Consider the following 24460-nt stretch of genomic DNA (forward strand, 5'->3'; position numbering starts at 1 on the left):
CTTACATTGATTAACATGCTACCTTCCCAAAGAGTTAGTTCTTAAGTCTTTGATAAGAGAAAAAAGTCAACCTTGCCATGAGTTATTGGACATAAACCTGTCAGAGCAAGTTCTTTTTAGTAAAACAAAGTTAATAAAATAGTATTTTAACTTTCAGTAGTACTTGCCCTAATCCAGTCACCAGTAAATTATGTATTAATTTACAGAATACCCTCTTAATAGTTCTACATTGGGACATTTTTTAGTTGGTGTCAGCCTTTGAGAGATAGGCTATTTAGTTAAAAGTGAATATCAGCCTCTTTGGATCTGATTGTTCTCTACTTCTGTAGTAATTTTGAAGATACAGGCTTTATTTAGTATTATGTGGCATACTGCTGAAGAATATAAGAAAAAATTTTTTTAATTTTAATGCATGGCTTAGGGGTGCCTGGCTGGCTCAGTCAGGGGATCCTGTGACTCTTGATCTCGAGGTTGTGAGTTTGAGCCCCATGCTGGGTGTAGAGATTACTTTGAAAATGTATTTTTTTTTTTAATGTATATTAAATAAATAAATAAATAAATGGTTTAGACTGTTACCTGAAATGAGAAGATTTTCCCATTAGGTGAAAGTACAGAGATGTTGAACTAAAATGAAGTCTGCAGTAAACAAGATCATCAAATAATACTATAATGAAATAAGAAAGTTCATTATTAATACGGTTTTAGAGGCATATTGCTCTGAACATTTGAAATGAAAAATCATTTCAAAGGTGACTTCTGATGAAATATTTTTCCCTTCCAGGTTTTTTCTCAAAGTTTCAGAACTGTTTGATAAAACAAGAGTAAGTACTATCAGTTAACCTTTGAGAGTCTAAATCTTTGCATACAGTCATGTGTGTAACCTGTTGTGGTTGCGTTTAACTTTATTGAGAAAGATGAGCGATATACTTCAGAAGGATGAAGAGACAGATTTAGATTTGAAAATTTGACTTTTTTTTTCATTCAGGAAATTTCTTTTTTTGTTACGGCCTTTTGGTATTTGTATAAAAATTCATATCCTTGATCAGAGAACATGTTCATTTTATAGCTGTGTTTAGTTTTATGAAGAATGATCTTTTCCTGGGGCTTTGTAAGCTAGAAGAAAGTCTTAGATTCATTTTAATTTTACCAAGATGATACTGCTTTTGATTCCCCATGACACTGGTTTAAAAATGAGTTGTATTGGATGCCTGGATGGCTCAGTCGGTTGAGTGTCTGCCTTCAGCTTAGGTCATGATCCCAGAGTTCCAGGATCAAGTTCTGCATCAGGCTCCCTACTCAGTGGGAGTCTACTTCTTCCTCTGCCCCTCACCCCACTCGTTCTCTCTCTCTCTCTCTCTGTCTCTCAAATAAATAAATAAATCTTTTTTGAAAAATGAGTTGTATTGGGGCACCTGGGTGGCTCAGTCAGTTAAGCATCTGCCTTCAACTCAGGTCACAATCCTAGAGTCTCAGGATCCAGCTCCTTGTAGCTTTGGACTCATCAGGAAGCCTGCTTCCTCTTCTGCCTCTCAATATCTCGCTCTCTCTCAAATAAATAAAATCTTTTTTTTTTTTTTTTAAGATTTTATTTATTCATGACAGAGAGAGAGGGAGGCAGAGACACAGGCAGAGGGAGAAACAGGCTCCATGCAGGGAGCCAGACGTGGGACTCGATCCCGGGTCTCCAGGATCACGCCCTGGGCTGAAGGTGGCGCTAAACCGCTGAGCCACCCGGGCTGCCCTAAATAAAATCTTTTAAGAAATAAGAATGAGTTGTACCAATACAAGACAAATACACAACTGCAGAAAAGTTTAATTCATAGTAATAATAATTTAATGTTGACATATTTTTTCAGGGATCAGTCTTAGACACAGTAATATTTAAACACTTTTGATAAAGTTGATGGAATAATGAAAATGTTTAAGCGTACGAAACTGAGGTGGAGGTGGCTAGTCCATTGTATAAATCAGATTTCAGCATGACTTTGTCAGTTGAGTAATGTGTGGTGAAGACAAGGAAAGGAAAGGAGATATTTTCTCACAAAGGAAAGAGTCATTAAATACATAAATGTTGTTATACTGGGGTCCATTATTCTGCTTTTGGTATTTGTACCAGTGAGCATTTTCTGGGAAGATATAGTTGTTTTTCTATGCATTTACATCAAAAGAACAGGGATTTATCACAAAATAGCTTTATATGTCAGTAGATGTGCAAGCAGATACCAAATGGAATTAGATGTGCAAGAGACTTCTTGAGAATAACAAAGAGGAAGGAGCAAGATAGATAGGAAGAGCTTTCAGACCATACATAGTGCAGGTCTATATTGTGAAAGGAGAGAGCAGAGGAAGAGGGGACTGGGTAGGAAGAGTTTCAAACTGTAGCGTAGTCCCAAGAAAGTTTTGTCCAAGTCACCCAGAGTTGATCATTACAGGGAGTACTGCATCAGGCAAGAATGGGCTGACATTACTGCCCCTGTGCTCTGTCATGGTTGCAGCTGAGGTGGGTAGGGGAGGATGCATCATAACCTTGGAATGAATATTGTTCTGAATCTAGAGAGATTGCGGTTGGGACTCTGAACCATCTATGCTCCTTGCAGCAAGCAGTTTCTCTTGAAGGATATCTAGGTGGCACATTGCCATACCCACCACAATCTTCATTTCTTTTTTAGTGTTTTTGTGGTGGTCTTATTTGCTGTGTAACAAACCATCCTAAAATCAGTAGCTTAAAACATTTTATTATGGTAATGAGTTCTTTGGGTCAAGAATTCAGAAAAGACAGAACAAAGATGGCTTGCCTCTGCTGCATGATATTTGGGGCCTCAACAGGGAACATATGAAGGCCAGGGGCTGGGATCCTCTGATGAAGACTCTTTTACTCCAATGTTGGGGGTGATACTGGCCATCAGCTGAGACTTCAGCCAGGGCTCTTAGCTGCAACATTTGCATGTTGCCTTTCCACACTGCTGCTTAGGTTTCCTCACAATATGGTGGGTAGGTTCCTAAAGCAAGCATCCCAAAAGATGGGAAGCAGAAATTGCTATTTTCATTAAGGCCTAGAAACTGGGACAGCATCACTTCTTTATTGGTCAATCTTAGGGCCCAGATTCAAGGAGATATACCCCATATCTTATTGGAAGGAGAGGAACCATATTTAAAGCACACAACATCCATCTAACATGTTACCTAGATTTATCTAAGTCAGTTTTGAATATACTTTGTGTCTGTGCATTTATCTGTTAGATTAAGAAGTTTAATAAGTTTTTTCTGTATTATAAAGGAATGTTTCATAAAAAATAAAAATAAAGGAATTTAAGCTTCAAGGTTTTTTCTTTTTATTGAAGTATGTTATACATATAGGAAAGAGCACACATCAGAAGTATACAACTCGGGACCGCCTCAGTGGCTCAGCATTGAGATCTGTCTTGGGTTCAGGGCGTGATCCTAGGTTTGGGGATTGAGTACCGCATCGGGCTCCCTGTGAGGAGCCTGCTTCTCCCTCTCTCTATGTCTCTGCCTCTCTCTGTGTATTTCTCATGAAAAATAAAATCTTTAAAAAAAAAAGTAGTACTAGTACACAACTCAGTGAAATTTTACAAATTTTAACACACCCATATCATGAATACTCAGATCAAAAAATAGAATATTTACCAGCAACTCACATGCCTTGCTCCTCTTGAGCTGCTTTCTATTTTTTTTTTTAATTTTTTTTATTTATTTATGATAGTCACAGAGAGAGAGAGAGAGAGAGGCAGAGACATAGGCAGAGGGAGAAGCAGGCTCCATGCACCGGGAGCCTGATGTGGGATTCGATCCTGGGTCTCCAGGATCGCGCCCTGGGCCAAAGGCAGGCCACCCAGGGATCCCTTGAGCTGCTTTCTGAGTCAGCACCTCCTGCAAGGGTAACCACTATCTTATATAAGTATTTTATCTGGTATATATTCTTTTATGTCTGATTTCATTACTCAGCATTACCTATATAAGATTCGTCAATGTTGTTGCATGTGTATATAGTTCCTTCATTCTTCCTATGTAGCTTTCCTTTGCAAAAAGATACGTAAATTTATTCTTCTGTTTTACTGTTGGTAGGCATTTTGGATACTTTCTAGTTTGTGGCTGTTTACAAATAGTACTTCTGGGAAGCCTGGGTGGCTCAGCCCTTGAGCCTCTGTCTTTGGCTCAGGGCATGATCCTGGGATCTAGGATCAAGTTCCTAATCGGGCTCCACGTGGGGAGCCTGCTTCTCCCTCTCCCTGTGTCTCTGCCTGTGTGTGTGTGTGTGTGTGTGTCTCATGAAAAATAAATAAATCTTTTAAAAAAAATAGTTCCTAGGGATCCCTGGGTGGCGCAGCGGTTTGGCGCCTGTCTTTGGCCCAGGGCGCGATCCTGGAGACCCCGGATCGAATCCCACGTCGGGCTCCCGGTGCATGGAGCCTGCTTCTCCCTCTGCCTGTGTCTCTGCCTCTCTCTCTCTCTCTCTCTCTGTAACAATAATAAATAAATAAAACTTTAAAAAAAAAAAATAGTTCCTCAAAGACCATTCTTGCATATCTTCAGCTGAAAATAAATATGTATTTCTGTTGGGTGTGTATAATCAGGAGGAGAACTAGGAGCCATAGAGTCTCTATGTGAAAAGCCTTCATAGATAGTGCCAAACCGTTTCCCTGTTTCCCAAAGTGATTCTACTAATTTACATTCCCACCAGAAGAAATGTGAGCATTGGGTTGTTGAACAGGCTGGTAATATTTGTTATTTTCTTGTTTTATTTTTTTAAGTATTTTTTTAAGATTTTATTTATTTATTCATAGAGACAGAGAGGCAGAGACACAGGCAGTGGGAGAAGCAGGCATCATACAGAGAGCCTGACATAGGACTCGATCCAGGGTCTCCAGGATCACGCCCTGGGCTGCAGGCGGCGCTAAACCACTGTGCCACGGGGGCTGCCCTATCTTTTTTGTTTTAGTTATTCCGCAGGATGCGTAGGGTTTTTTAATTATAACTTTATTGCAACAGTAATTTCAGACTTACAAAAAAGTTGCAAGAATAGTACAAAGACGGGAGCCTGGGTGGCTCAGGTGGTAAAGCATCTGCCTTCGACTCCTATTATATCTCAGGGTCCTGGGATCAAGCCCCATGTCAGGCTCCCTGCTGCGTGGGGAATCTGCTTCTCCCCTCTGCCTGTACTCGCATGCTCTCTTTCTCTCTCACACACACACAAATGAAGAAAATCTTAAAAAAAAAAAAAAGTACAAAGAAACCCTGTTTATGTGTCACCCAGATTTCCTGAATGTTAACATTTTCTACATTGCTTAAAGTACTTTTTCCCAAAGGGGCAACTGGGTACCTCAGCCATTTAACGTCTGATTCCCGATTTCAGCTCAGGGCATGATCTCAGGGTCCTGAGATGGAGCCCAAGTCTGGGTCCGTACTCAATATGGAGTCTGCCTAAGATTTTTTTCTCTCTCTGCCTCTCCCCCTTCTCAAGCTCTCTCTCTCTAAAATAAGTAAATAAAATATTTCTTTTAAAAAGTACTTCTCGGGGATCCCTGGGTGGTGCAGTGGTTTAGCGCCTGTCTTTGGCCCAGGGCGTGATCCTGGAGACCCGGGATCAAATCCCATATCGGGCTCCCAGTGCATGGAGCCTGCTTCTCCCTCTGCCTGTGTCTCTGCCCCCTCTCTCTCTCTCTCTCTCTCTGTTACCATATCGGGCTCCCAGTGCATGGAGCCTGCTTCTCCCTCTGCCTGTGTCTCTGCCCCCCTCTCTCTCTCTCTCTCTCTCTGTTACTATCATAAAAAAAAAAAAAAGAAGTTTTTAAAAAAATCAAAAAAATAAAATAAAAAGTACTTTTCCCCCAAAAGGCCCATATTCATTTCTTCTGCCCTTTGTGCATATCTCTTTTTTAAAAAGATAAGAATTTTTAAAAAGAATTAATTTTAATATACTCAATACAATTATCTATGATTCCCTTTAATATCATCAAATATTCAGTATGTAGACGATCCCAGTTGCCTAGGATGGCTTTTTACAGTGGAATTCGTTTGAGTTAGGATTCAAACAAGGTCCCTATATTGTATTTGATTGACACAGTACTTTTTTTTTTTTTTTTTTTTTTTTTGTCTGTCTCTCCGCACTAAATTGACTACTTTCATCATTTCGGTCTGCCTCAAACTAACCACATCTTTTTATTACTCCTTGGTGGCTGCTGGCACATTTTGTTAATGTTTTGACTATGTTTCTGGTTGTTCTCAGTAGGAAGGCTGCTTTGAATGACCTAGTCTTCCATTGTCAGCCTTTATCACTTTATTTTTTTTAGGGCAGGGGGAGTGGTAAAGGGAGGGGTAGAGAGAATCTTAGGCGGGCTACACACGCAGCATGGAGCCCAACTCGGGCTTGATCTCACAATCCTGAGATCATGACCTGAGCTGAAATCGAGTTGGACGTTTAACCTACTGAGCCACCCAGGCGTCCCAGCCTTCATCACTTTAAAATCATGTGTCCACATCATTGAAATAGTGTAACAAGAGAGAAATATGAGTCATACCGAAAGATATTAAAAGTCATAGCCAAGAACTTGAGTCAAATATAGAGTCCCTCCGTAATTTCAGTCATCTTATCTGATCTCGTTCTTTTTTCTGTTCATTTTTTTGTCAGAGTCACAAAGAAAAGGAATAGGCTAGCGGAAAGGGGAAGGCAGGGAACCTCAGGTGGAATAAGAATGGATACTCTGGTTATTTATTACTTTAAATTTTTTATGGTAGTTAAAGAAAACATTGGCTGTAGAACATGTGCTAATTAAATGCCTAATTTTTCCCCCTTTGTCAGAAAATAGAAGCACGAGTGTCTGCCGATGAGGACCTCAAGCTTTCCGACCTTTTAAAATATTACTTAAGAGAATCTCAAGCTGCTAAGGTAATTTGATTCTTCATTGTTTTACAAAAATCCATCTCTTTAGAGGTTGTTAGACTTAAGATTATTAATGATTATCTTTTAAATTTTATTTTCAAGTGTGAATTTTTGTTCTCCTTTTATAAATTGTTGGTCATTGAACCCCACATAAGTCTCCTCTATAAACTTATCACATGGTATAATCTAGAACTTTTTCGTTTTTGTTAACTTGGTATATTCATTCAGTTAAAATGCCGACAAAACAAAAAGTAAACCTCCAAATAACAGTCTATATAGCTGAAGGATTCCTAAGTCCTCTATTGAAGGTGAGAGAGCTATGAAACCAGGATATGTTTTATTTTAAGGCAAGTCACATTTCCCTTTGGAAGTCTGTGTGCAAGATTAAAACTCTTACTAATCAAAACAATGTTACACAGAAGCATCTTTAAAGCGCTGAAAATGTAGTGGCCCAGATATTCTAAGTTCAGGGCACCTGGGTGGCTCAGTCCATTAAGCGGCTGCCTTTGGCTCAGGTCATGATCCCAGGTCCTTGGATCAAACCACATGTCAGGCTCCCTCCCTGCTCAGTGGGAAGCCTGCTTCTCCCTCTCCCTCTGCCTCTCCCCCAGCTTGTGCTCTCTCACAAATAAATAAATAAAATCTTTAGGGAAAAAAAAAAGATATTCTAAACTGATTGTTAATTTATGAATCGATATATTGTACAGAAAATTCCCATGTGATCAGTGGTGCTTTATACCGGTTTTTCATTCCTTATCAAATTATAAATAACCCTTGGGGACCTGGCTGGCTTAGTTGGTAGAGCATGCAACTCTTGAGGGATCTCAGGATCCCTCAGTTCAAGCCCCACATTGAACACAGAGCTTACTTTATTTTTTTTTAAGATTTTATTTATTTATTCGTGAGAGACAGAGACATAGGCAGAGGGAGAAGCAGACTCCCTGCAGGGAGCCTACTACAGGATTCCATCCCAGCCGGAATCACACCCAGAGCCAAAGGCAGATGCTAAACCAGTGAGCCACCAGGTGCCTCCACAGAGCTTATTAAAAATATATATATATATTATAGGGGTGCCTGGCTGGCTCAATAAGAAGAGCATATGATTCTTGATCTCAGGGTCATGAGTTCAATCCCTATGTTGAGTGTAGAGATTACTTAAATAAATAACCATAAAGTATAAATAACCCTTTTGTTTTTTAAGATTGTGTCTATTCATGAGAAACACAGAGACAGGCAGACACACAGGCAGAGGGAGAAGCAGGCTCCCCGTGGGGAGCCCGATGCGGGACTCGATCCTGGGACTCGAGGCTCACGCCCTGAGCTGAAGGCAGACACTCAACCACTGAGCCACCCGGGTGTCCCTGAATAACTCTTTTAACTTTGAGGACTTAGGTACTTGCAAAAATACTGTCCGTTTCAGATTATAAACCATTCACATGTGTGGGCAGGGATAAAATGAATTACTTACTTTGAGGACTTTAAATTCATTATTTTATTATAGTACGTAGTTGCTAAGGCATACTTTTTCGAACATGGCTTTAAAAATAAATGCAGGGATCCCTGGGTGGCGCAGCGGTTTAGCGCCTGCCTTTGGCCCAGGGCGCAATCCTGGAGATCCGGGATCGAATCCCACGTCAGGCTCCCGGTGCATGCAGCCTGCTTCTCCCTCTGCCTGTGTCTCTGCCTCTCTCTCTCACTGTGTTCCTATCATAAATAAATAAAAATTTAAAAAATAATAATAATAATAAAAATAAATGCAGGGCAGCCCTGGTGGCTCAGCGGTTTAGCGCCTTCAGCCCAGGGCACAATCCCGAAGACCCGGGATCCAGTCCCACATCGGGCTCCCTGCATGGAGCCTACTTCTCTCTCTGCCTGTGTCTCTGCCTGTGTTTGTGTGTGTGTGTGTGTGTGTGTGTGTGTGTCTCATGAATAAATAAAATCTTATAAATAAAGATTAATTAATTAACTAATCAGACGTAAATGCAGGGACGCCAGGGTGGCTCAGCAGTTAAGCATCTGCCTCCCTCTCTCTCGGTTTCTCTCACGATATTAATAAATAAAATCTTTAAAAATAAAAATAAAAGTAAATCCAAATTTTTTAGTGACCACAAGAAATAATTGAAATTTAATTGCAATAATTAAAACTACAGCGTCGCCTAGGTGGCTCAGCAGTTGGGCATCTGCCTTCAGCGCAGGGTGTGATCCCGGTCGGGGGATCGAGTCCCGCATCAGGTCGCTGCGAGGAGACTGCTTCTTCCTCTCTGTCTCTGCCCCTCTCTGTGTGTCTCATGAATAAACAAATAAAATCTTAAAAAAAAATTAAAACTACGTACAGCAGAGAGAGTATAGGAATCGATGGCACTGAGATAGCATTGTATGGTGTCGGATGGTAGCTGTACTTGTGGTGAGCATAGCATAACATACAGAGTTGTCAGATCACTGTTGCACACCTGAAACTAATGTAATACTGTGTGTCAGCTCTACTTGAACATGAGTGAGTGAATAAAATCTCAAGCATATTCCATGCTGAGCACAGAGACTCTAAAGACCCATTTTTAAAAGGCACCTCAGGGGGCACCTGCGTGGCTCAGTCAGCTGACTGTCTGCCTTCAGCTCAGGTCACGGTTGATAGAGCATGCGACTCTTGATCTCAGGGTCCATGAGTTCAAGCCCCACGCCGGGCTCCCTGCTCGGTGGGGAGTCTGCTTCTCCCTCTCTTTAGGGGCACCTGGGTGACTCGGTTGGTTGGGTGTCTGCCTTTGGCTTGGGATGTGGTGCTGCAGTCCTGGGATCGAGCCCTGCATTGGGCTCTCTGCTCACTGGGGAGCCTGCTCCTCCCTTCCACTTGTGCTTTCTCTCACTCTGTCAAATGAATAAATAAAATCTTTAAAAACTAATAAAAATTAAAATGGGTCTTTAGGGGCGCATGGGTGGTGCAGTAAGTTAAGTATGTAACTCATGGTTTCAGCTTAGGTCATGATCTCGGGATAATGAAATCGAGCCCTGCCTCGGGCTCCAAGCTCAACGTGGAGTCTGCTTGAGATCCTCTCTCCCTCTCCCTCTGCCGTCGCCCCTCATGCACTCTTATTTCTCTCAAATAAATAAATCTTAAACAAACAAATAAGAGTCTTTAGTGGGGAAAAGAAAGATAAGGGCACCTGGCTGGTTCAGTCAGTGGAGCATGCAGCTCTTGATCTCAGAGTTGAGAGTTTGAGAATCTTGAAAAATAAATAAAAATTAAAAATGGCTCAGCTCAGGGGCGCCTGGGTTGGCTTAGTTGGTTAAGCATCTGCCTTTGGCTCAGGTCATGGTCCCGGGGTCCTGGGATTGAGCCCCACATCAGGGTCCCTGCTCAGCAAGGACTCTGCTTCTCCCTGTCCCTCCCCCTCTCCCCCCTCCCCTGCTCATGCTCTGTCGCTGCTCTCTGTCTCCCAAGTCAATAAATAAAATCTTAAAAAATAAGAATAAAATAAAATAAATAAAATAAATTGTCCCTGGCCCATTTTAAATTGGGTTGTTCATTTTCCTACTATTGAATTTATTGTATTCCTTTCCTTTTTTTCAATTTTTATTTATTTATGATAGTCACACATAGAGAGAGAGAGAGAGATGCAGAGACACAGGCAGAGGGAGAAGCAGGCTCCATGCACCGGGAGCCCGACGTGGGACTCAATCCCGGGTCTCCAGGATCGCGCCCTGGGCCAAAGGCAGGCGCCAAACCTCTGCGCCACCCAGGGATCCCTGTTTTTTTTTTTTTTTTTTTTTTTTCTATTTTTGGGATAGCGGTCCTTTCTCAGATACATCTCTTGTAAATACTTTGTCTTGGTCTGTGACTTGTCTTCTCATTATCTTGATAGTGTCTTTGGTAGAGGAGACGTTTTTTATTTTAATGAAGCTTACCTTATAATTATTTCTTTCATACATCATGCCTTTAGTATTATATCTAAAAAGTCTTCACCAAACCCAACATGTTCTCTTATGTTACCTTTTAGGGGTTTTATAGGTTTACATTTAGAGCTATAATCCGTTTTGAGTTAATTTTTGTAAAGGGCGTAAGGTCTGTGTGTAGATTCATTTCTCCGTGTGCGGATGTCCAGCTTGCCCAGCACCATTTGTTGAAGACTGTATTATCTGCATGGTATTGCTCCTGTTCCTTTGCCAAAGAACAAATAGGTAACTGTATCTGGTTCTGGGCTCTCCGTCGTGTCTGTTGACTTACGTGTCTGTTCTGTCACCAGTCCCACACTGCCTAGACGGTAGCTGTATAGTCGGGCTTCAAGTACATACGTCAGTCCTCTGACTTTGTTGTTCTCCTTCAATATGTTGATGATTATTGTTTGCCTTTTGCCTCCCTACACTTGAGAATCTGTTCGCCAAGATCCTCAAAATAATTTGCTGGGATTTTGATTGGGATTAGTTAAACCTACAGATCAAGTTGGAAAGAACTGATGTTGACAGTGTTGAGTCTGCATATTCATGATCATGGAATAGCTCTCTGCTTACTTATTAGCTCTTCCTTGATTTCTTTTATCAGGTTTTGTCGTTTTGGCAGCAGGCAGCAGAAGATGCAACTCCTTCTGTCCATGGGTCCTGCCCCTACACTTGAGTTTTGTAGTTTTCCTCAAGTTGACTTTGTATTTCTTTTGTTAGATTAATTCCTAGGAGTTTCATTTCTGGGGTGCTAATGTAAACATGTTTTTAATTTCAAATTCCACTTGTTCGTTGGTGGTATATAAGAAAACCATGGATTTTTGTGTATTAATGTTGTATTCTACAACCTTATCATACTCCTTCCTTAGTTCCAGGGTTTTTTGTTGCCTTTTACAAATTTCTACGTTAACAAGTCATGTTATCTGTGAATAAATACAGTCTTATTTCTTCCTTCCCGATCTATATACTTCCTATTTCCTTATCACATTAGCTAGGGCTTCCAGTATGATGTTGAGAAGGAGTGATGAGAGGGAACATGCATTATTACTGATATTAGTGGGCAAGCCTCCAGTTTCTCACCATTCAGTGTGATGGTAGTTATAGGGTTTTTGGTAGATGTTCCTTATCCAGTCGAGGAAACACTTTATATTCCTTGTGCGCTGAAACAGTTGCTTTTCTTTAAAGGACAGAAACTTTTTTTTTTTTTTTTTTTAGGACAGCTGTCAATTGATTTTTTTTTTTTTATTAAGATTTTATTTATTGGGATCGCTGGGTGGCGCAGCGGTTTGGCGTCTGCCTTTGGCCCAGGGCGCGATCCTGGAGACCCGGGATCGAATCCCACATCGGGCTCCCGGTGCATGGAGCCTGCTTCTTCCTCCGCCTGTGTCTCTGCCTCTCTCTCTCTCTCTCTCTCTCTGTGACTATCATAAAAAAAAAAAAAAAAAAAAAAAAATTATTTATTTATTTATTTATTTATTTATTTGAGAGAGCTCAGGCACGAGTTCGAGCTGGGGAAGGAACAGAGGAAGGGGGGAAAAGCAGACCCCCTGCTGAGCAGGGGACCCCCCCCCATGTGGGGCTTAATCGCAGGACCCCAGGTTCATGACCTAAGCCGAAGGCAGACCAACTGAGCCACCAAGGCCCCCCAGTCAGTTGATTCTTAACAAAAGTGCTAAGACAATTTAGTGGGGAAAAGAATAGACTTTTCAACAAATGGTAGTACTGTGTCAGCTGCATAGTCACATGAAAATAAAGTCAGACCCCTTCCTCATACTGTGCATAAAAATTTGCTCAAGATTAATCGAAGACCTAACTGTAACGGCTAAAACTTTAACATTTTTAGAAGAAAACAAATGTAAATCTTTGTGACCTTTGATTAGATGTTGGTTTCTCAGATACACCCGGAACACAGTAACCAAAGGAAAAAAAAATAAATTGGACAAACCTTATTAAAATTAAAAACGTCTGTGTGTCACGGTACACTATGAAGAGAAGTGGAAAGCCAACCCGTAGACTGGGAGAAAATATTTACAAGTCATACGAGTCCCTAATAAGCAGCTGAGATCCAGAGAATGTAGAGAACTAATTTTATCTTCTCGATAAAAAGACAAATAGCCCAGTTACCAAATAGGCAAAGGACTTGAATCAACCTCTCTCTCCAAAGAAAATATACAAATGGCTAATGAATACATTAAAAGACACTTCTTCGTCAGGGAAATGCAAGTCAAAACCATGGCAAGGGTTGCTGGGTCAGTGGGTAGAGCATGCGACTCTTGATCTTGGAATTGTCAGTTCTAGAGATCAGATCGCTTAACAAATATAATCTTTAAAAACAAAACCAAACCACAGCAAGATACCACTTCACACCCACTAGGTGGCTTTAATCGAAAAGACAGATAAGGGTTGCCAAGGATGTGGAGAAATTAGAACCCTCATACAGCGGTCAGTGGAAATAGAAAATGGGGAGTGCCTGGTTGGCTCAGTGGGTTAAGCGTCTGCCTTCGGCTCAAGGCAGATCTCAGGATCCTGGGATGGAGGCCTGTGTTGGGCTCTCTGCTCCGTGGATAGTCTGCTTCTCCCTCTCCCTCTGCCCCTCTCCGCCCCCGCCCCCGCTCATGCTCGCTCGCTCGCTCTCTCCCCGCCCCCCTCAAATGAATAAATAAAATGTTATAAAAAAAACAAGCAAAGCAAGCAAGAGTGCACCATAAAATGGTACAGCTGCTTTAGAAAACAGTCTGGCAGCTTCTCAAGAGGTTCAACATAGAGTTACCAAATGACCCAGCAATTCCACTCCTAAGTAATGAGATATGAAAGAGAAAGGAAAACATGTTCACACAAAAAACTTGCGCAAGTATTCATAACAGCATTATTCATAATAGGCAAAACATGGTAACAAACCAAATGTCTGTCAACTCATAAGTGGATAAATCAATGTGGTATTTCCATATAATGAAATATTATTTCGCAATAAAAAGGGAGGAAGTACTGGTTCACACAATAACGTGAACGAATTTGAAACTTTATGCTAAGTAAAGAAAGCCAGGCATAAAAGGCCCCATATTATAGGATTCCCTTTTTTTTTTTTTTTTTTTTTTTTTTTAATGAACTGTCCACAATAGGCAAATCAAAGAAAGCAGATTAGTGGTTGTGGGGGGCGGTGGGGGGGGGGGGGGACGGTGGTGTGAGAGGAAATGAAGAATGACTACTGATGGATAGGTTTCCCTTTGGGTTACAGAATTGTTCTAAAACTGATTGCAGTGTTGGATGTGCAATTCTGGTTGTGCAACTAAAAACTGTTGAGGGGTGCCTGGGTGGCTCATTCGGTTAAGCGTTTGCCTTTGGCTCGGGTCATGATCCCAGAGACCCGGGATCAAGCCCCACTTGTTGCTCCCTGCTCAGTAGAGTCTGTTTCTCCTTCTCCCTCTGCGCTCCCGGCCCCACGCGCGCTCATGCGGGATTCTCTTCCGCAAATAAATAAAATGTTCAAATTTCAAAAATAACGAGACGCCTGGGTGGCTGAGCGGGTAAGCGTCTGCCTCGGCCCAGGGCGTGATCCTGGAGTCCCGGGATCGAGTCCCGCATCGGGCTCCCCGCATGGAGCCCGCTTGTCCCTCTGCCTGTGTGTCTCTCATGAATACATAAATAAAATATTTTTTAAAAGATTTTCAAATTTTATTTATTCATGAGAGATGGGGCAGGGGCGGGGGGGTCGCTGCGGGCAAAGACATAGGCAGAGGGAGAAGCAGGCTCCGTGGAGGGAGCCCCATGCGGGACTCGATCCCGGGATCACCACCTGAGCCTAAGGAAGACGCTCAACCACTGAGCCACCCAGGTGCCTCATAGGTGAATTTCTCTCGGTAAAGCTGTTATAAAAACCATCTAGAAGAGTAACTGGCATGTGCTGTATCCATAGTTGAAGTATCCCCTCTGCTGATGATGGGGTGGCGGCGTAACTATTAGAAACATGCAGCGTGGGGTCCCTGGGTGGCGCAGCGGTTTGGCGCCTGCCTTTGGCCCAGGGCACCATCCTGGAGACCCGGGATCGAATCCCACGTCGGGCTCCCGGTGCATGGAGCCTGCTTCTCCCTCGGCCTATGTCTCTGCCTCTCTCTCTCTCTCTCTCTCTCTCTCTCTCTCTGTGTGTGTGTGTGTGTGTGTGTGACTATCATAAATAAAGAAAAATTTTAAAAAAATATATTTAAAAAAAAAAAAGAAAGAAAAGAAACATGCAGCGTGTATTACCGGGAAGCATTCTGTTTTATAGGATCTCCTGTATCGAAGATCTAGGTCACTAGTGGATTATGAAAATGCGAATAAAGCACTGGATAAAGCAAGAGCAAAAAATAAAGATGTCCTGCAGGCTGAAACATCCCAACAGTTATGTTGTCAGAAATTTGAAAAAATATCTGAATCTGCAAAACAAGGTACTGTTAGCTTACCGTTTGATCCTGAAGTATACTTCAAGCTATTCTATAAAATTAATCTCATTTCTTTTGTTCACAGAACTTATAGATTTTAAGACAAGAAGAGTTGCTGCGTTCAGAAAAAACTTAGTGGAACTGGCAGAGTTAGAACTGAAGCATGCAAAGGTTAGTGTCACATTGAAGGCTTAATAATTTAAATGACTTCTAATTTAGGGATGAGTCAGTTACAGGGTGCCTGGCCAGCTCATTGGGCTCCTGAGTTTGAGCCCCATGTTGGGTGTAAAGGTTACTTTAGGAAGAAAGGAAGAAAGAAGGAACAAAGAAGGAACAAAGGAAGAAAGAAGGAAAGAAAGAAAGAAAGAAAGAAAGAAAGAAAGAGAAAGAAAGAAAGAAAGAAAGAAAGAAAGAAAGAAAGAAAGAAAGAAAGAAATTCATTGTGGAATTGATAATAATTCTTTAATGACCTTTCCTTTTTCCTACAGGCATACACAAAGAAGTATTTCTGAATTAGAATTCATAATAATTGGAATTATACTTTTTGAAGATTATTTTACTACTTCAAAATAATTCTGATTTAGAAAATAAACATCCTTCTTCTGGGGTTTTTCTGTAGCGTTTGCTTCCTTCACATCAAGCCCTTTCTTGTAGTTAATATAAAGATACAGCTTCGGGGACACCTGGGTGGTTCAGTTGGTTGAGCGTCCAACTCTTGCTTTGGGGTCAGGTGGTGGTCTTGGAGTTGTGGGTTCCAGGCTCAGCATGGAGTCCACCTGAGATTCTTTCTCCCTCTCCTCCTACCGCTCCCACTCGTTTTCTCTCTCTCTCTCAAATAACCATTTTTTTTAATTTTTATTTATTTATGATAGTCACAGAGAGAGAGAGAGAGAGAGGCAGAGACATAGGCAGAGGGAGAAGCAGGCTCCATGCACCGGGAGCCTGATGTGGGATTCACTCCTGGGTCTCCAGGATCGCGCCCTGGGCCAAAGGCAGGTGCCAAACCGCTGCACCACCCAGGGATCCCTCAAATAACCATTTTTTTAAAAAGGATAAAGTTTGGCCCAAACCTTATAGTGATTTTAAAACTAAAGAATCTTAGAATTGAGAGGGATGTGGGCGCCGGAGTGGCTCAGTGGTCGAGCGTCTGCCTTTGGCTCAGGTCGTCATCCCGGGGCCCTTGGATCGAGTCCTATATCGGGCTCCCCACGGGGAGCCTGCTTCTCCCTCTGCCTGTGTCCCTGCCTACTCTCTGTCTCTCGTGAATAAATAAATAAAATTTTTAAAAGAGCCAGAGAGAGAAAATTGAGAGGGATTTTACAGAGCACCTAATTCAAACAAGAATATCTACAGTTTACCCAAACGGTCAGCTCTGCGAGACTCTAGTACCTAGGACGGAAACCAGTATCGTGTTTTGATTAGCTTTAAAAAAAAATCACGGGATCCCTGGGTGGCGCAGCGGTTTGGCGCCTGCCTTTGGCCCAGGGCGCGATCCTGGAAACCCGGGATTGAATCCCACGTCGGGCTCCCGGTGCATGGAGCCTGCTTCTCCCTCTGCCTGTGCCTCTGCCTCTCTCTCTATCTCTCTGTGACTATCGTAGATAGATAAGAATTTAAAAAAAAAAAAAATCACTTTTTTTTTTAAGATTTTATTTATCTATTCATGAGAGACACAGAGAGGCAGAGACATAGGCAGAGGGAGAAGCACGCTCCTGGTCTGGGACGCTAGCCCAGGACCCTGGGACCACGACCTGAGCCAAAGACAGGTGCTCAACCACTGTCCATCCAGGGGCCCCAGTCAATAAATCTGAAAGAGAAAGAAAGAGAGAGAGAGAGAGAGAAAGAGAGAAAGAGAGAGAGAGAGAAAGAAAGAGAGAGAAAGGGAAAAGGAAAGGAAAAGAAAAAAAAAAAAGAAAAAGAAAAGAATGTTCAGTAGTTTAACTTGGACACAAAGAGCACCTCTTCTCTCTCAGTAGATCATGCCAGGTAATCCAAAGCAGTAATATTGGTGTACATGGACATTTACTGAAGCATCTGGTTATGTGGAAGATATTGTACGTGAAACAGGTTAAATAGTTTTAGGTCTTTAAACAGTTACTTCCGTATAGGAAGCAGTTGTTTTCCAAATCCGGTTATCTTCGCGTAGCGTGCTGTGACTTTCCGGTCCGGTTCTTCTGGGCTTCGTAACTTACTCTCCTTTCCTGTTTAGGGTAACCTACAGCTGCTGCAGAACTGCTTGGCAGTGTTAAATGGAGACACATAAGCCGCACTCCACCTTCGGCTAAAAAGGGCTGCCTTCCTTCAGATTTTATTTTTGTTTTCTGAATGATATTAAAGCATCTACTGCTCACCGGGAAGAAAAGAAACAGCTGACAAAGTGCATCTACTCTCCTTTTTTCTGAGAAACAATGGAGCGGAGCCGTCCGTGGGTTCTGCCGATCTGTGGGGGGACACTGCCCTCCTGTACCCGAACGCTCCCTGGGACAGCCGTGGGTCACCTCGCGCTCCTCCCCTTCCAAAGCGCAAAGTTCAGTCTTTTCCTTCAGTAGCCTCCGTAGCTGTGTTTATTTTACGCGTAGTGTTCCTTATGGCTGCCAGCCTCATTTACGTTTAAGTACTTTCTGAAGTTTAACCCTTTTCAAAATACATTGTTCAAACAAGGTAAAGATTGCCGGCCGTCACCTTCTTTTGAATTTTGTTTTCAAAAGACATTGTGTACCACCTTAGTTCATTCATGTATCCTGGTAAAGCATCGTAATCAGACTTATTTTTTAATTAATGAACATTTCTTAGAAGTTTTGGGACAGACTTTATGTAATCTTTATAAGTATGATTTCTGATGAAAAGCAAATGCATTAGTATGTTTGCCTTAAACTTGTAGACTAAACCAACTATTATCAAATAAAAAGTGATAACAGTGATAGTTTTTTTTTTTTAACTCTGTGGTCATTGTATCACTCTAAAATTTGGAGTAGCTATAACCCGTCTACTCCTTTGTTATGCTTTACAGTACAGGTCCTACGTTTTCTTTTTTTCTTTTTCTTAAAATGGCATATTGAACCAAGTTCACCAGTCCCTCTACAAAAGGATGAGCTGCTTTCCTGTGTGCGCTTTTTTGCATTTCATAGAAGATGGAATTGGGCAGAGGCAGGTTAGAAACAGCCATTTCTAAACTATGGGAGCAGACAAAATAAGTGGTCTGTTAGGGTTTCCTGAATTCAGTCTCCATCTAGTTCAACTAAGGAACCACAGGACGCGCCACTGAGCCACTTGATAGTCACACTGGTGCGTAAATCGGCACGTAGAGAGGAAGAGTGCTCTAGGGAACAGCACTCGTGGGTGGGGGAACAGTTGGAATAAAAAGGATACTAATTGTCAGTAATTACGAATATTATTGGCCTTTTGGATGTAAATTAACATCCTGTCATTTCTCCTTTAAAATTAGGTTGTATGGTTTGATTTTTTTTTTTTTTCTTTTTCACTGTCTAACTTTTCCTCCAGTTGGAAGCCACAGGTATGGTGGGTGGGTTCCTCGTTTACATTTTCCCAGACCCCGTCTGTGGGTCTTAAGGGTAGTCACCATGATTCCAGCCTCGCGTGTTCTCTTGCCTTACTGGTGTGCCATTTAATGTTTCTTTCACTGAGGTGGTTCCCTGATGCCGTTTGAGCCTGATTTTTCTGTTGCCTGAGAAATCTCTGTGTTTTCTCCTCCCCCACGTCTCCTTCACTGGTGAAAATAGGCCCCTGCGATGCTCTCGGGTGGGTGAACATGGGCCAGAGAGCCCTAGCCTCCGGATTCGGGTGCGGTCCTTTCACCGGCTGCCCTTGTGGCCTGAGGCGGGTTGGCTTGACCCGCCTCTGCCTCATTTTCTCTACCACAAAGGACGTACTGACCTACCTCACAGGGGTGTTGTGAGGATGAATAAACATTGGTACAGTGCTTTGGAAATGTGAAGATGCTGTGTAAATGCTAAGAAATAGCAAGTACAGGGCAGAAAGCTACGTACGACGTTCCACGTAGCCCTCAGCTACTCTGTACCAAGGAGGTCTTTTTGGGGGAAAGGCGTAGGAGAGTGTTAACATACATCCTTTGGTCCCTGGGTTACATTTTTACAGTGTTTGTTGGGGTGGGTTAGACTGGAAGCAGTATTAGAGCATGGGGCGGGGGGGGGGGGGGGCTTGATGAATACATATAAATGAGTTGACCACACTGTCCCAGGGCCTTCTCACAAAACACAAATAAGAACAAAGGTTACTCCCTCAAGGGCCTACTTTAGGAAAGATTGTACTTGGTACCTCCAGAACGACCGAAGCATTCCATACTTCACTGCTAGTTGCTGACTTCAGAAAACCAAGGTTTCACGGCTCTCGTGCCGTGGCATTCATTACACGTTTGTTGGCCCCCGTGCCCCTGGGGGACACGAAGGAGAAACAGGAGGATGCCCGGTGGCCACCCTGCACGGGTGGTACAGAGTTTCCGGCGGGTGACTGCTGACCCTGTGAGAGGAAAAGAGCGACCTAGACACTGGGAATAATCCGGGATGGGAACGGTGGGATGGGAAGCAGGGGAACGCAGTTCGAGGGTGAGAGCGGGAAATGAAAAATAAACTGCAGAAGAGGGGGAACTTTGGAAACCCGACCAAACAGGAAAACCCCAGCATTAAGTCGTGGGCAAGCAGGCCGTTGAACCCGGACTCAGGCTCGCGGCGTCCCGGCCGTGCGCACAGCGGGAAACCTCAAATATAAGCCGCAGTGACTCTGCCAGGCTCGAGATAAGAACGCGAAACGACCCCAACCGCGAAGGCACAGAAACGCTGGAGCCGCGAAGGGTACAACTGAAACTGCTGTTAAACAACCAGATGCCAGGGGAAAGCGCGAACGCAGTCCCCCACTACCACAAATTATGCAGTCGAGTTTCCCACATTTGGGGAAATCGCAGGGGTCAGCACATCCGGAGTGCAATGGATAAGCCTCGCCCTGGGAAAACCACCTTCGTGATCATGGTATCTCCCCTGCCAGGTAAGTATGAGTTGCTCCCCGCCCCGACGCACACACCCTCGCGCTCGCCCCACTCCTTGCACACGGTCACTTCACGCCCGCCGCCTCCGCACCCCGCCTCCCCGCGCCACCCCCGCTGACACCTGCGCCCACCCCACGCACCGCCTCCGGCGCCTTTATCTCGCCCCACGCGGGCTCCGCGGGCCCCGGCGCTGCCGGACCAGCGGCCTCTGCGCGCCTGCTCATCTGCATACACCACGCCCCGTCCCGGCGTTCTCCGGCTTGTGTTTGGCGCCCTGCAGATAGAAATAGACGACCAGGCGGGATCTGCTCTGATTTTTTTTTTTTTTTAAGCGAAAATAAGCGTTAGTTTATAGTTCCGGTTTTTGATTTTTGGTGTTTTGTTTTGTTTTGTTTTGTTTTTTGTTTTGAAGTAACCTCTACTCCCAGTGTGGGGGCTTGAGCTCCGCCTCCTAGTCGCCTGCTGTACTCTGAGCCAGCCAGGCTCCCCACACGCTAGGTTGTAGTTTAAGGCCAGACTGAGGCGTTTGACACTCTCCTTATCTTTTTCTAACCTTTTGCCACTGAGAAATAGTCTTTTGGACAGTCATCCCTCCATGGGTGTCTACTTTTTCTTTGGCTGACCTGCGGCTTCCAGCAGGTGAGGGCAGGTTTCCTTGACCTGTAAGTTTCTGTGGGGATGACACGCTAACTATGTTAGGTAATAAATAAATAAATAAATAAATAAATAAATAAATAAATAAATAAATGTCGGGATCCCTGGGTGGCTCACCGGTTTGGCGCCTGCTTTCGGCCCAGGACGTGATCCTGGAGTCCTGGGATCAAGTCCTGGGATCAAATTCCTCATCCGGCTTCCTGCATGGAGACTGCTTCTCCTTCTGCCTGTGTCTCTGCCTCTCACGAATAAATAAATAAAATCTTAAATATATATATATATACATATAAACTCCAAAAACATATATAGTATTCTACCGTTTGTCTAGGGAAAATGTGAAAACAAGAAAAGTATACAGTCTTTCAAAAAGACAATAATAAACCAGAACTGATGACAGTTGGGGCGGGGTGAATAGAAAGAGTGATGAGTGAGTGATGCTTTACTGAGTGTACCTTCTTTGTAATTCTGATTTTGGGAACTCTATCAATGCTTTACCTGTATTTTTAAACTGCAGGGGGGAAATCCCTAAAATTGCATATAAGCACGGCTGAAACAAACTGTCTCAGATGAGTAGTATAAACCCCACTGAAATAGGAAAAAAATAAAAAATAACCTAGTGAAATGACTTTTGGACACAGTTCACTGACTATAAACATCTCATAAACATCTTGTCCAAAGACGAGAACTGCGGACAAACTCTGAACTGTCCCATAGTAGGTTTGTAGTTCATAGCTATGTCTGTGGAACGATTCTGTAACAATGTTGCATGTACGGTAGGCTTAAGCTAATGAGTAAATGGAGATTGGGGAGTCAAGGTTCTCACTGCCAGAGAAAACAGATACAAATGGGAGGTGGTGGAAGGCAAGGGGAATCCATGTGTGTAAAACTGAAAGTGGAAATTGACGGTATTGGGATGGGCTCATTACTTTTAATAGAATTAATAAAACAGGTACGGATACGTATACATACATACATACTTATATATGTTTTTTTTTTTCTTTCTTTCTTTTTTACCTCTATCCACCAAAGGGGACTAGAAGGAAAGACAGCATTCAGCTTACCTCCTGCCAGGATCTTGCTTTCTAAATGCCGTTCTCCACTAAAAAGAACCAGGCCGGGCAGCCTGGGTGGCTCAACGGTTTAGCGCCTGCCTTCGGCCCAGGGCGTGAATCTGGAGTCCCGGGATCGAGTCCCTCATCGGGCTCCCTGCACGAGCCTGCTTCCCCCTCTGCCTGGGTCTCTGCCTCTCTGGGTGTGTGTGTATGTGTGTGTGTGTGTGTGTCTCAAGAATAAATAAATAAAATCTTTAAAAAAATTAAAAAGTATATAAAAAATTAAAAGAACCAGGCCTCTTGGAAAAGTAGATTTTTTTCAGGAGTCAAGAAAGGCACAGAGTGACCCAGGAACATCTCGTGCCAGAAGATAAAGAAATGCTCCAATAATCGTATGGACGTGTCAAAGGACAGCAGCAGCCACCCTGCACTTGATCTTAGCCAAGAGGCCGAGAAGTGATTCACAGTAGCCACCCTGAACCGACTTTCATAGGCCCAACCTGATAACATCTGAACATCAAAATAAATTTAAAAACAGTTATTGGTTACAAACAACTGAATAAAATAACCACCATGAGTTCATATGGATGGTACACAGGGAAGGAGGCAAAGTTCCTCCGTACACTACAACGCCAACTAATAAATGGAGAATGAATGATGGAATTAGGAGATCAACATTTGTCAATTAGAACGCAAGAGTCCTCAAAGGACGCTATTGTGTTAGGGGTGCCTGCGTGGCTTGGTCGGTTCAACGTTCCCACTCTGTTTCGGCTCAGGTCATGATTTCGGGGGTCCTGAGATCAAGCCCCCCCGCCGCCCCCACTGGCTCAGTCACTCAGAGGGAAGTTGGCTTGAAGATGCTTTTTCTCTGCCCCTCCCTCCACTTGCTTGGGCCCCCCCAAGCAGACTGCCGGAGTGCGGAGTCTGATGGGGGGCCAGATCCTAGGACCGGTGAGATCCTGACCTGAGCTGAAACCAAGAGTCAGACAGACACTTAACCCATGGAGCCACCCAGACGCCCCTAAGTGATCAACGTTAATACCACCAATAATTGAACAAACTCGCTTCCTGGGCCTCCAAAGGTGGTGCCCAGAGGAACACCCCGTATTAATTTGCTAGATCTGCCATCATAAAGTACCACAAAGCGGGTAGCTTCAAAGAACACAGTTGTGTCCTCCTACGCTTCTGGAAGCTACAGGTCCAAAGGCAAGGTGCCAGTAGGACCATGCTCTCTGAGTCTTTGAGTACAGTCTTTCCTTGCTACTCCCTAGCTTCTGGCGGTCACGGTCAATCCTCGGCTTGCAGCTACATCACTACAATCCCTGCTTCTGTCATCACATCGTGTTCCGTTTGCAAGTATCTTTACCAGGCATTTTCCTCTCATAAGGAAAACAGTCACACTGGATTAGGGCCTACTCTAGTGACCTCGCCTTAACCTGACGGTGCTTGCAAAGATCCTTTTTCCAAATAAGGTCACATTCATAGGTACCGGGTCTTAGGACTTCAACATTTTTGGGGGAAGGACGTGAGCCAACCCATAACAGACACAACATCATTTATGTAGTCTGGGTATCAAAAATACATACCCGGATATACTTACGAGGAAACATAGGACGACTCAAAAATTGAAGGATATTCTACAAAATAACTGGCCTGTAGTCTTCAGAAATGCCTGCAAAATGAAACGTAAAGAATTACCTGGGAGCCATCTCATAGTAAAGTGGCTTAAAGAGACCTGACAACTGGGCTCCCTGCTCAGCAGGGAGTCTACTCCTCCCCCTCCCCCTGCTCCTCCCCCCCACCCCCACCCCACCCCCGCTTGTGCATGTGCACTAGATAGTATTTACTTGACAGAGAGAGAGAGAGAGAGAGGAGAGGGAGGGAGGAAGAAGCAGACTCCCTGCAGAGCAGGGAGCCCTATGTGGGGCTCCATCCTAGGACTCTGGGACCATGACCTGATCCGAATACAAATAAATGTTAAACTGACTGAGCCACCCCTCAAATCAATAAAATCTTGAGAGAGAGAGAGAGAGAGAGAGAGAGAGAGGTGACAACTGAATGCAACGCACGATTTTGAATTTTCCTCTGCTGTAAAGGACATTATTGGGACAATTGATGGAAATGGAATCATGCCTGTAGAGGAATAATATTGTATCAACGTGAATTCCTTCATTTTGAAAATGTTCCCTTTTTTCAACCAAACAGGATGCTATGCTACATTTCCTCGGATCTTTAAGCTGCTAGAACCTCAGGGAAGCCTTTGCTGACCGTCTCTTGCCTTGCTCTGCTCCGGAGCAGCAATTATCCAGGGACACAAACAATTCAATGATCTTGCTCATATCGAGAGAGGATCTTCCTATTTACCTCCACTGGATACCCAGAAAGGATCTTCTTGTATACAAGAGGAAAGGACAAGTGTGGGCAGCGTGAGAGGTAACCTAACCCGGCAGGATGGAAGTGGGACATTTCTGTTCATTTGATTTCG

At 43.4% G+C, this 24460-nt stretch overlaps 1 protein-coding gene and 1 non-coding gene across 2 annotated transcripts in view; one reads left to right on the forward strand and one right to left on the reverse strand.

Moving 5' to 3' along the window:
• The window catches only part of SNX6 (sorting nexin 6), a 60775-nt gene extending 42605 nt beyond the window's left edge, over nt 1-18170 (forward strand). The window contains exons 10-14 of the mRNA XM_041759126.1: nt 782-821; nt 6821-6907; nt 15096-15255; nt 15335-15420; nt 17459-18170. Coding sequence (XP_041615060.1) covers nt 782-821; nt 6821-6907; nt 15096-15255; nt 15335-15420; nt 17459-17512 — 427 coding nt within the window. The 3' untranslated portion in view covers nt 17513-18170. The remainder of the gene's footprint in view (nt 1-781; nt 822-6820; nt 6908-15095; nt 15256-15334; nt 15421-17458) is intronic.
• Nucleotides 18171-20112: 1942 nt separating this feature from the next.
• On the reverse strand, nt 20113-20276 carry LOC121494023. Its single transcript, XR_005988668.1, has one exon. It is a non-coding gene; the product is annotated as a U1 spliceosomal RNA (small nuclear RNA).
• Between the last annotated feature and the right edge of the window lie 4184 nt (nt 20277-24460).

This window comes from Vulpes lagopus, chromosome 6 (genome assembly GCF_018345385.1).
Source record: "Vulpes lagopus strain Blue_001 chromosome 6, ASM1834538v1, whole genome shotgun sequence".
Lineage (NCBI taxonomy): Eukaryota > Metazoa > Chordata > Mammalia > Carnivora > Canidae > Vulpes > Vulpes lagopus.